Raw genomic sequence first — 11,583 nt, 5'->3', positions numbered from 1 at the left:
AGGCTGCAGATGCTGACGGAGCGGTACCCCGGTGAGTGGCCTTGAGCTGGGGCGGAAGCTTGGGGCAGTCTCCCAGGGAGGGTGGGTCGCAGGTGGGACCAGTCTGTCCTGGAATGAACACAGAAGGCCACGTCAGAGGTGGTTGGTTGACTTTGAGTATTGCCCTCAAAGCAGCTGAGCCTTGAGTTGGCCAGGCAAATGTTTGCATCGTACTGGTTCTAGAGAACTGTAGCTCATCAGTGGGGAAAACAGTGTCTTTCAGACATGCCTGAGAAATAAGATCCATAAGGAACTGTTCTGTTTAGCAAAATTCAGAAATTATTAAGCTCAATATGAGTGAGCAGTGTGCTGCTGCAGCCAAGAAGGCCAATAGGATGCTGGGTTGCATCAAGAAGGGCATCACCATCAGAGACAAAGAAGTCATTATCCCATTCTACTCAGTGCTTGTCAGGCCACACCTGGAATGCTGTGTACCGTTCTGGTCCCTACTATACAAAAAAGATGTGGACAGGCTGGAGGGGGTCCAGAGAAGGGCCACCAAGATGACCAAAGGACTGAGAAGCCTGCCATGCAAAGATAGGCTGAGAGAACTGGGTTTGTTCAGCCTTGAGCAAAGGAGGCTTAGAGGGGATCTCATCACCACGTACCAGTAGCTAAGGGGTAGTTACAAAGAAGATGGAGACTCCCTTTTTACAAGGAGTCACATGGAGAGGACAAGGAGGAATTGGCTATAAGTTGCTCGTGGGGAGATTCTGCTTGGACATGAGAGGGAAATTTTTCACAATGAGAACAGTCAGCCATTGGAATAATGTCCCCGGGGAAGTGGTTGACGCTGCCACATTGGACACTTTTAAGGCTCAGCTGGACAGGGTTTCTAGGCCACCTTGTCTAGACTGTGCTCTTGCCTAGAAAGGTTGGACCAGGTGATCCTTGAGGTTCCCTCCAACCTAGGATTCTATGATTCTGTGATTCTATGAAGGTCAATTTGATATGTTTTCTGATTTGTGTGTACCCAGCTAGGCAAACTTAACATCCTCTAAAAAGAAGTCAATGGAATTAAAAAATAATAAAAATAACAAATGGAAAACTGAGATAAAGTTGAAATCAAGGCGTGAAGTAAACTTTCATACTTTAATTTGCGAAAGGTTGACTGTAGTAGATATGTATGCGTATGTGAAATTTTATAATAAAATAATAATCCATAGCTGTTTTGCAAGATCTCACCGTTGCATATGCAGCATGACAGTGCTCTCTCCATTTATGTGTCCTTCTCCTTAGCGGTCCCCATTCGTGAGCTGGCTTTATGTGCACTAAAAGATTGGCAGAACTGTTCTAACTCCTCCGCCACCTTTACTTTCTGTTTAAGTAAAAACATAAAGAAAAATGCAACAATTTTGGCTAAGGCCAACGTCTAGATCACAGTTCCTTGCATTAAGTGAATCCCGATCTTAGGTGTGCCAGGATGAGGGTCTTGCATTTTCAGCTTATCTAATGGAATTGGTGAGGGGGCGGATGAATGTGAAGAAGGTGGCTTCTGCATGCCGTGACTGGGGCAGAGGCGCAGCGCTGTCTTGTCCCACAGAAATGCAGCATGGCTGCGTTGATCTGATTCACAACTTTGTACCGACCCTTCTGCAGAGCTTCCGGACTTGCCCCGAGAAGTCTTTGCTGTTGATCCAACCAGTATATGTCAAACTCCAAACACAGAGGTTCTCTACAGGTGCAGGAAATGCAGGTACTGAACCTTTTTTATTTCTCCATTAATGTAATTTTTTAAATTGACTCAAGAGAAAAATAGCCTGTGGAAATCAATGGGCATGTCATTATTGTCAGGACAGGGATGAGCTCTTCCCTAAGTTTCAATACAGTGTACCTCATGAAAAATTAGATAAATAAAAGTATCTTATGAAATACAAAACTTTTGTTCCTTGAAGTTGTGTGGCACTTGTGCAGCCTAACCTGCCGTGTTCTTCAGGCAGGCCTGATTCCGCTTGGCTCTGTGAAGTTGCTTGCTCTGAAACCATACCTTCTAGTTTGTCTTTGACAATCAGTTTCTCCAGAATAAACTTCTTGTAGATTTTACCGCATTTTAATGATCTTTTATGGATTGCTTAAAGTGAAATTGAACAATCCTGCTATTTCCTAGGTATAGGTTTCTTCAAGTATATGAGCATAAAGTTTTAGTAGGCAGGAATTGCTTAAAAATAGATTTATATAAAAGACAGCCTACAGCTGTGGGGCAGAGCCCAAACTTACACAAATTTTGTTAAGAAGTAACCCTGAACGGAGTCAGCACCTGCTGACCTTCTAGACTAAATTGCAAATATGTAGGATTTGTAATCCTGCTTACTTACTTACTTACTGCCAAGAGGTCCGTGTTCTGGTTTTCTATCATCTGTAGGTTTCCCCAGTAAACAACCAACTATTTTACTTCTTTTCCCCTCCCTCTGTCATGGAGGGCAGGCGTGCGCTGTTCCGTAGTTCCAGCATTTTGTCCCACACGGAAGGAAGCGGTCCAACAGCCTTTGCCCACAAGAGGATAACAGACTCTGCTCAGCTTTGTGGCGATGGCCGTGAGAAGTGTACCTCTTACTTCACTGAGCCCGTGCAGTGGATGGAGCCAGCGTTGCTTGGAGTAATGGAAGGACAGGTGAAGGGGAGCAGGCGCTTTATTTTTTGGTTGTTAGGGTTTTTGTGTGGTTTTTTTTTTTTTTTTTTGCAAAGGCAGAACAAACTGTTTCTGTTCCCTGATGTGAACACCCTTACTTGCATGAATTTGCAGGTTTTGAACAGATTCTTAAATGTTAAAGATCTTTTTATAAGGAAATGAGCTGGTGATCTTGTTGGACTGAGAACGCTAGCCAGGGCATTGGACAGGGTTTACCTGCTGTTTGTTTTTAGTATGAGAAAGGGTTTGTGCGACTTAACAAAACCTGTTGTGGTCTCAGGCTGACTGAGGCTTTCCTGAGCCTGGCAAAACTGCCCTAGAACCGCACCAGGTCTGAGCAGATGCGTTTCCACCCCCTCACTTCTGCCAGCACCACTGCCTGCTGCGCCGCAGGGCATGGCTGACACCAGCCATGCCAGCTTAGCTTTTTTGCCTGTTTTTCAGCCCCTTTACCTTCTGTGAAGTATTAGAAGGGAAGGCTCAGGACAGGTGGCCATCATTTGATGTACCATAGAAGTACATTTTAAATAGAACTACATCTGCGTGTGCCTGAGAGTGGGTTGTGTTTCTCTTGCAGCTTCTGTGTCCCAAATGCACATCGAAGCTAGGCTCCTTCAGCTGGCGGGGTGAGCAGTGTTCCTGTGGCCGCTGGGTGACGCCTGCCTTCCAGATTCACAAAAGTCGAGTGGATGAAGTGAGGACACTGCCAGTTGGTAACTTCCAAGCTGCCAAAACCTGAACTCATCCCTTCTCTCAATGGATTTCTTAATGCCCACAGGGAACCGCTGGCTGGCCTGTGGTTGCCAGGAACGAGCTTGTGACTTCTACCCCTTTGCAATGTGGTGGGATTACTTGAACATAATCTCTATTCAAGCTTTCTGTATCTCTAATATATATAAAATAGCAAACGCTTCCTTCAAAGAGGTGTTATGCAGTGGTCAAACACATACAAAAACTCCTGAATGCGAGTTATATTCTCACTTCATCCGTTGCTTATCTTCTGATCCCAAAGTTCCAATCAGTTTGTCTGAAACACACAGCTGAGATTTTAGGAGGCATGTTCCACAATGTAAGGTATGCAGCAGGCTAGCGCAGTGCCATGAAATGGTGCAATTACAAACGTCGTGTCTGCCTGCATGGCAGCTACTAGCAGTGAAAGGCAAGTTCATACTTCATACTTGTATTATAGTAAAAGTAGTCCTAAAAAAAAATCTCTACCCCAAGAGTATTTACGATGCTATAACTCTTCCTTTCATGTAACATCCAAGGAGATGATGCAAGCTGTACTGAAATGGGAGAACTGAGGTGAAATGTCCCTGCCCCATTGCTGCTTACAAGTTTAAAGAGATCCCCGAAATGAATTAAGATTTTAAGGAAGCACAGCATACTGCACGTCACTGTGGCACAGATTTGGTTTAACAGTAGAAAAAAAGGACAGAAAGATCTACTTTAAATCCATTTTATTCTCATTGACTTGAATTTTTTTTTTTTAAATTTTTTTTTTTTTAAACACAATTTCAGCAACATGTGTTATGAAATATACAAGATAAAGTAAGTGGTGGGGGTTCTGCCCATCTTTTCATTCCTCCCACAGCTGAGGAGGGAAGACTTGCAGGACACAGTGAACATCAGAATCTCAACACTGAAAACAGACACAAAACAACAAAAAAAAAAAAAAAAAAAAAAAAAAGACAAAAATATATATGAAACTGTTTGAACTGGTCACACTTCAGGGCCAGGTACAGCACAATAAATATTAGAACTGCATTATCTTAGACATCTTCTGTAAAGTTTATAACATCCTCTATTTAAAGAGATAAGAACATCTGGTTTCTAGCATGAAATGCTACATAGTACAGTGGTGAAGGGTACGAACGATGAGGAATCCAGCAAGGGCTTGGACAGTGACTACTCATTCACACATGCTCATTGGTAAAATAAGCAGCATACACTGAAAGTTTAGTGAGCTGTAAACTTAACCATTCACTGCCAGAATATCAGCTGGAGGAGTAGTTTCTTTTGGGAGAACCAAAAATAGTTAATCCCTCTTAAGTTTCAGCTGGGCTCTCCCTGACAAACAGCGAGTTGATACCCTAATGGAAGCGGGCAGCATTTGGTCCGTAGCGCGAGATCCCTTTGCATCACTACTGTTCAAAGCTGGTGGCCGGCAGAAATACTTCGGTGCAGAACGAACACTTACACAGCCACGCCACTGCCATGGTGGCACCTACAAGGGTTACTTGACCGTAACAAAGCGGCAGGCATCAGCTGGGATCCAGCTGGGCACGGAGCACTGCACAACAGCGGTGCTGGATGCCACCTGACACAAGCGAGAGGCAGAAACGGGAGGGGGTGCCAGCATTTTTCTCTCTCACTGCAGTAGTGGTTATGAGTGCTGGGCTCTTGGAGTTTTGACAGAAAGGCTGCTCTATGCTCATTCCTCATCCCATACTAGTTTTGCCAATAAGCAAGCCCAAGACACAGCAGTTTTGGCTACTTGACAGTGCCTCCAGAGCACAGAGCAGAAGACCAGAGTCACTGGTTAGAGCATAGAGCAGAAGACCAGAGTCACTGGTTTTCTCTTGTGTCGCAGTCAACAAGGCAGGAGTAAAGAAGTTCTGTACTTGTCAACCTTCCCCCCGTTCATCCCCTGCCCCCAGAAGTGTAGCATCGTATGTTCCTCCTACAGGAGAACTGGGGACCTTCTGTGCCACCACCGAATGGGCCACGTGAGCACAGGTGGAGGAGGAAGGTGAAGCACGTGCTTTCCTCCCCTTAGCGTGACCTGGGCACTGCACTAGGAGGCAACTGCGCTGGCAGACAGAGCACCGCCGAGGAAGGGCTGTACGCCTGGTCCACACAGGTGGCATCACCGCAACTTGCTATGCATGTCCTGCAGTACACAGCAGCAGTCAAGCTTCACAGACTAAAGCAGCTGAGCGTTGTGAAATTTTATGGGGCGAGCGGGAGGCAAGAAGGTAAAATTCTGCTGGAAGCTGAGCACCTATGGCTTTGATTCCAGCTGATGCCAAGTCCAGCAGTCCTATCTGTATTAAGTAGGAAAATAAAATTCTGTTTCTCCAGCGTACAAAGGTACACTGGCTGCTTGTACGTGCTCATCTTCTAGTTCGTCCCTTCTTGGAGAGATCCAGAACTACCACATTTCAATACCAACAGACTCAGCTGAGGGTTGCAGAAGGGACAGAGCAGCAAAGAATTTTTGGTTGAATCAACATGTCATCAGAATATGGTCAAAACCTCAAAGAACAGGGAGTTCCAGGTCATGATAGTCACTTAGCAAAGTGCCAGATGTAAATGCCCTTACCACTGCCAGCTCAGAACGTACCGTGTGACTGCATTAAAGATCTACACCTCCTCTGCCAGTACAGCTCAACTGGTTACATCCCAAGGTGAAAGATGGGTGACCAAGAGAGCTGGGAGAGGCAAGGTGAAATTTTTCCCACCCTAGAAGTGTACAACAGCATTTCCTCACTCAGCCAGGCCCACTCACACATCACTCACCACTTCAGACACACAAAGCAATGCCAAACACAAACTAAGAGGAATGTTTTGTAAGGACGCTCTCCGGGTACGAACAGGGAAAACATAGGGCTATTTATCAACTCAAGTACTGTTGCATCATTCTTGTAAGGTAGGGAAGCAGAGGAGTTGAGATGAGGAATTGAGAGGACAAACTGGAGCGGTCACAGAGGCAGAGTCTAGTCTTCCAGACTGCGAAATGCGTTCTGCATGTCCTCAAACAGCTGAGCATAGTCCGCCTTGATTTTTGTTTCACCGTCCTTGACGGGGTCCTGAAAAATAACACAGCAAATTAACAGATCCGTCAGGAAAAGCCTCCGGTACTTAACAACAACCCTGCTTTGCCCCTGCTGTCATTTCCCGACCTCGGGATTCACGCCTGCTAACTGCAGAGCAGGTATTATAGCTCCATCTCTGCCTCCTGTCTGTCTCACCAACAGCCACAAGGTTTAAATCTCATCCTCTTCCCACGTTCAGTGAGCAGGCAGAACAGATACGGGACAGAGAATTCTCTTTTTTGCGAGCAGCGGGTACTTTATTGAAAAGCAACTGACTTGGAGAGGATTCAGTAACACTGAGGGGTCTTAGTTCATGCTGTGTGATTCAAGAGCTGCAGTGATTAATACCAGCTCCTATCCCCAAACCAGAGTAAGTGTCTTTGTGACTCAGAAATGCTCTGCTGTACTTTTTGGGGTGCCTCCCCTATAAGTGCAAGAGTTACTTTGCCATCACTCAGAGGTCACTCGGTTCCAATTAAAACCTTATTGTACAGTCATGAGCAGCTCAAAACCATCTCTGTACAGCTGCATTTTCTCAGAACACTTTTCATGAAAGACAAGGGCAAAAAAATGTAACCATCAGCTTTGCTCTGAGGCAGCAAGGCCTTCCCTGCAAGGAGCATTAACTGCCAGGCTGTGAAACCTGTTCAACATCTCCACCATTCCCCTCTCAGTGCTACATCTCTCTGGGTTAGGGCAGCTCTTGGGAAACACAGAGGAGTTACACGTGTGCTTGCACTACTTCTTCGTTGTCTCCCCAATGTACATAGACCGCAGGATGCGGGAAATTCTCACGCCTTTTAGACTGTTGCCCAGGAAATATAATTTTCCTCTCATAACTCTTATTGTATGAGAGGGCTGGCTCCACTTAACATGCATTCACCCTCTGGATTCCCTTTTTCAGCCATGCTGTCCACCGCTCTACTGTGTGCCAGATGTCTTCTGGTGGCCAGGGTTTGTAAAAAGTGTATTACTTTCCCTATCTCTATATAACCAGCTCTGAAAGAAGCTCATGTCCCCAAGTGTATCTTGTTAGGTTCTTGATGCTTTGAGAATGTATACCAGGGATCTGCTTACTGCAGAAACAAGCCAGTACCCTGCAGGAACAAAATACCTTGGCATGCCAGAACACTTAATTTTAAATGTAATTTTATCTTACGGTACTTATTCTTGAAAGATTTGCAATATTGGTTTAGAAGAGTTATAACAGAATAAGCATCATACTTCATCGAGAATATTCCCTAGCTACTTCAACATCAGCCAGCATCACAGGTTACTGTCCTACCAGTAACTGCTCCACCAGCATGCTCCGGATGAGTTTTAGGAGAGCTGTACTGCAAGATGGTGGCTACTGGAGTTACCCAGAGGAGATGCTCTGAGCCACTTGTTTTCTCTTTAGCCTATGCTGAAGTTACTCCTCCCTTCCCCTCCTCCTAGTTACCTGCCTTGGGCCCTGAAGCCAAACACAGGGGATATTGTGTATTACTGCAGGAGTCTGACATTTCTTTCCTTCTGTTTAAAATAGCTTGATCAACATTTCTCTCATTTGCTTTTTAGCACATTCCTGGATTTAAACTTTAGGTTGCTTTTATCTGCTAATAGTCTCTTTAGAACATTATCTTTTTTTTTTTTTTTTCAGAATTTTATCACAAAACCCCCAAAACAAACAGGAAAGGTGCTTGTACTATTACCATGAATAGTAAATAAAATTATATTACATAAAAGAGACTGCTGAAGGTGGAGTTGCCAGGGCTCCGCAGCCAGTATCGCCTGACTAGATTTCTGTACTGACCACTCCTGTGCTCGCAAACTAAAACCAGTTCTTAAGAGTATTTAAAGGGATTGCAAAAAGTCTCTGTTCATAGACCCTTATCTAAGGCAACTGATGACCACCTCACCTCCGAGTATCAGCCTTTCAGAGGCGCTGGAAGCTCACAAAAAGCAGTGCAACCCAGTTCCTTACAAACATACCTTGAATTTCATGGAGGTAAGTCTGTAGAGGATTTCGCTCATGTTCTCTCGGATGATGGACCACGTGATCTTGTTGTCGCTCTGGGCTGTGGTTTCTACGGCACGGCGTGCCATGTCATAAAATGCAATCATATTGGAAAGCATTCCCACTGTTTTATAGAAAGGGCAGAACCTGATGGAACAGAAAAGGATCTGTCAGGCATCTTGGAACAGTTAACAGGAGGAACCTTTGCTCGTGCCTTCACAACAGCTCTGAATTCTCACCAGAAAGAAAGAGCGCTAGCCTGCTTTACTCCAGGTATTTTTGATACATAATGTCAAAGGAGAGAGGCTGCCTCTAATAGCCCATGATTCACCTATTTTAAAAACGTGGGACCTAAGGGAACCATCCTGAAGTGAGGTTTCTGAAGCAGCACCCAAACACTGGGCAAACCAGGAGACAACAGGAACCATCGCTGTACAAGTCTCACGTTTCAATCTGTGCCAATACTAACGAGAAAGGGAAAACACCAGAGCAGCCAACAGAATTCCTCCTCCCTGTTTTGTCCATCATAGGAGCAGGCTTCCTCCAAGCAGCCTGGGATGACCGGATGGCTCTGCAAGTTTCTTTGCTCACAGGACAGGGAGTGTTTCTATGACAAGAGCACTCCACACACAAAAAGCTCCATTTTTAAGGGGTAGATGACTGCCATGGAAGGTACCTCGCTATCATTTATGCACTACATCATGCTACTTCCTGTGCCTTCCCTAATGCATATAAACACACCTGCCCTAGTAACCTAATCAAAGGCACACACCTTTACATTTTTTAGTGATGAAGTATTTCAAGACCCCCTGATCTACCTGGGCTAGGGAGTGAGATGAAATACAAAAGGCCCCTTGTCAGGCTGTTAAAACACCAGGATAGCATGGAAAGAAGCAAAGCAGACAGGGATAACAAGCATTGCACTAGGGAAAAGGTCCAGTAAGGTTTTTTTGATGCATCAAACTTACTCAAGAATTATGCAACAGTAACTGAAAGCAGCTTCTTGCAGTCCCCCATGCATTGCTAGAATAAACAGGAAGACTTTGGGTGTTGACTGTGAAAATAAAAGTTGTTCCCTCCTCCTGAGGAGGACAGGAGGACATGCTGTTGCAGAATTATTGGCTTACTGAACAATAGATGAGGGCCTGAGAAACTCAAAGGGTGTGACTGCATTTGGAAAAGGTCTGCATGCCTTGGGTGAGGCAACGCGAATACACTGTTCGATGGCCTACCTAAGCACAGTTCTTCCCTTTGTTTATGGTGAGTAAAATTAATTTCTGCACTGATCTGTTTCCAAAAAAAGTAGCTGTCTAAATCCAGACTACACAGTACCAAGAGCGCAGAGTGGCCGGTCAGATCTCACCTGTCGTAAGGCGTATAACCATTCTGTTGCAAGAAGTCGTCTTTTATCAGCTTGGCAACCTCCAAGGTAATTTTATCTGTTTCTGCCAAGGAAGCCTAGAAAATGTAAGGTACGCTGTTAGTTTGAGTACTCAAGTCCATGAGGACATGGTATGTCCTGGCCAAGAACCGTTATCTTTCAATACCTGTTTTCTTCCCACCCTCTTAAGATGGCTTCCAGTAGAATTCTGTCTTTTGGGGATTTCTCACTCCCTGCTGTAGAACAGCCAATTTAACGGATTGCAAAATTAAGATGGGCCAAACAGTCAGTAAGTCTACTTTAAGTCTGTCTGAACAATGGAAGTTTCCTTTAAGATAATGGAAAAGCCATTTTCCATTACAGAAAACACACATGGCTCTGCTATGAGGTACATTGAAACGTCACCTTCCTATATAAAGAAGTAAATTACTTTTTACCTTCCTTAATCCTTACGTCCATGGAAGAAAAACTAAATCTCAGCACGCTAATCAGTAAGTCATCTTAAGGATTTGATACTAGCCTCCACAGCTACCAATGGGCTTTTGCTGACTGGCATTCAAGAAAAGTAAAGGAGTTGATGAAAATGCCTGTCATGCTCTGCAGGACAGCCACAACCCTGCTGCACACTGCTGCTCTTGGCACCACAGGTCACTCTGCCTTCACACTGTCCTTTTGCTAAAGGCAGCAGATTGAGTTTTAAGTACCCCAAGCTTGCTTTCTAGACAGGAAGTTTGGACCTTCTTTCATGAGGAGACTGACAGAATTCAGAGCTAAAAAGAAAAAAAATATCTGATTGTTCTTCCACAGTGTACCCTTTCTAAAGGTTTGTCGCAGTTATTAGCCAAGCCCAGACTGAAAGAAACTGTTAAAGATAACATTTTTGAAAACAAGATCACCAGTTCCAGTACTTCCATCATGGGAACAATGCCTGGCTTTATGAATATTAATTAATGTTTAATAAATTAATATTTACTACTTGGTTGCTAACACATTCATATTTAATAAATATTAAAATTAATAATAACAAGCACTGGTTTATCAATAGCCCTTCCACACCAAGGAGCTGATTCTACCTTGCTCTGTAAACTAGTCTCTTAGAACATGTTCTTTCTAAATAGAAAACTGCAGAAGACCCTCAGATCACACTTCATTTTCTTTGAAGACACATGGAGAGAGGAGAGCTCTGCTAGGCAAGATCTGGTAAACGGCCCCCATCTCACCTGGGCTAGAACATCAGTGAATAGGGAAAGCACCAGGACCAAACTTCCTCCAAATGACATGCTACCACCACCTTGTAAATGCTCGTCTGAGCATTATGGGATTAAGTTACTGTCAAGTATGTGCTAGGCACCTGTCAATTATCACATTTACAGTGCTAAGCTGAAACACAGGGTTTTCACTGGGTCCCTTTTGAGAGCTCTCAAGGGAAATTGTCGTGTCCAAGTTCAGCTTTCTCTCGAAAACAGTGAAGCGAATGAAGGAAATTAAAGAATGCCTGTAAAATGGAACCATGTGTCACGTCACAGGTTTCCACAGAGAAACCAGGTAATCACCAGTTTTTAGAAAAAGCAGATATCACTTCTGTTTCTACAGGCCAGCGTGTAAATGCCAACACCTCTGTTCTGCTGCTGGCAACACGGCTTCTAATAAAGTGTAACCTTTCAGATGACTTCAGCAATAAAGATCAGTCTGCATCATTTCTCTTACAATGCTTCCAATG

At 44.3% G+C, this 11,583-nt stretch overlaps 2 protein-coding genes across 5 annotated transcripts in view; one reads left to right on the top strand and one right to left on the bottom strand.

Moving 5' to 3' along the window:
• The first annotated feature begins 7 nt into the window (after window positions 1-7).
• Window positions 8-3,611, top strand: DUSP12 (dual specificity phosphatase 12). The gene is made up of 4 exons (XM_035894570.1): window positions 8-31; window positions 1,639-1,735; window positions 2,464-2,650; window positions 3,246-3,611. Exons 1-4 carry the CDS (start codon window positions 10-12, stop codon window positions 3,405-3,407), a joined length of 468 nt encoding a protein of 155 aa, XP_035750463.1. The 5' UTR covers window positions 8-9; the 3' UTR covers window positions 3,408-3,611.
• Window positions 3,612-4,181: 570 nt separating this feature from the next.
• The window catches only part of ATP6V1A (ATPase H+ transporting V1 subunit A), a 21,789-nt gene continuing 14,387 nt past the window's right edge, over window positions 4,182-11,583 (bottom strand). For 3 of the 4 annotated variants that reach the window (XM_009639099.2, XM_035894507.1, XM_035894509.1), the window contains 3 exons: window positions 9,846-9,940; window positions 8,458-8,629; window positions 4,182-6,480 (listed from right to left, as the gene is read on the bottom strand). In XM_009639099.2, coding sequence (XP_009637394.1) covers window positions 6,388-6,480; window positions 8,458-8,629; window positions 9,846-9,940 — 360 coding nt within the window. In that variant the 3' untranslated portion in view covers window positions 4,182-6,387. Of the gene's footprint in view, window positions 6,481-6,525; window positions 7,584-8,457; window positions 8,630-9,845; window positions 9,941-11,583 lie in introns of those variants that run through there. The other variant, XM_035894508.1, reaches the window with a different exon arrangement.

The sequence above is a fragment of the Egretta garzetta genome, unplaced genomic scaffold (assembly GCF_000687185.1).
Source record: "Egretta garzetta isolate BGI_Z169 unplaced genomic scaffold, ASM68718v1 scaffold85, whole genome shotgun sequence".
Classification (NCBI taxonomy): Eukaryota; Metazoa; Chordata; class Aves; order Pelecaniformes; family Ardeidae; genus Egretta; species Egretta garzetta.
The sequence above is the reverse complement of the archived record's forward strand: the minus strand, read 5'-3'. Positions and strand labels throughout refer to the sequence as shown.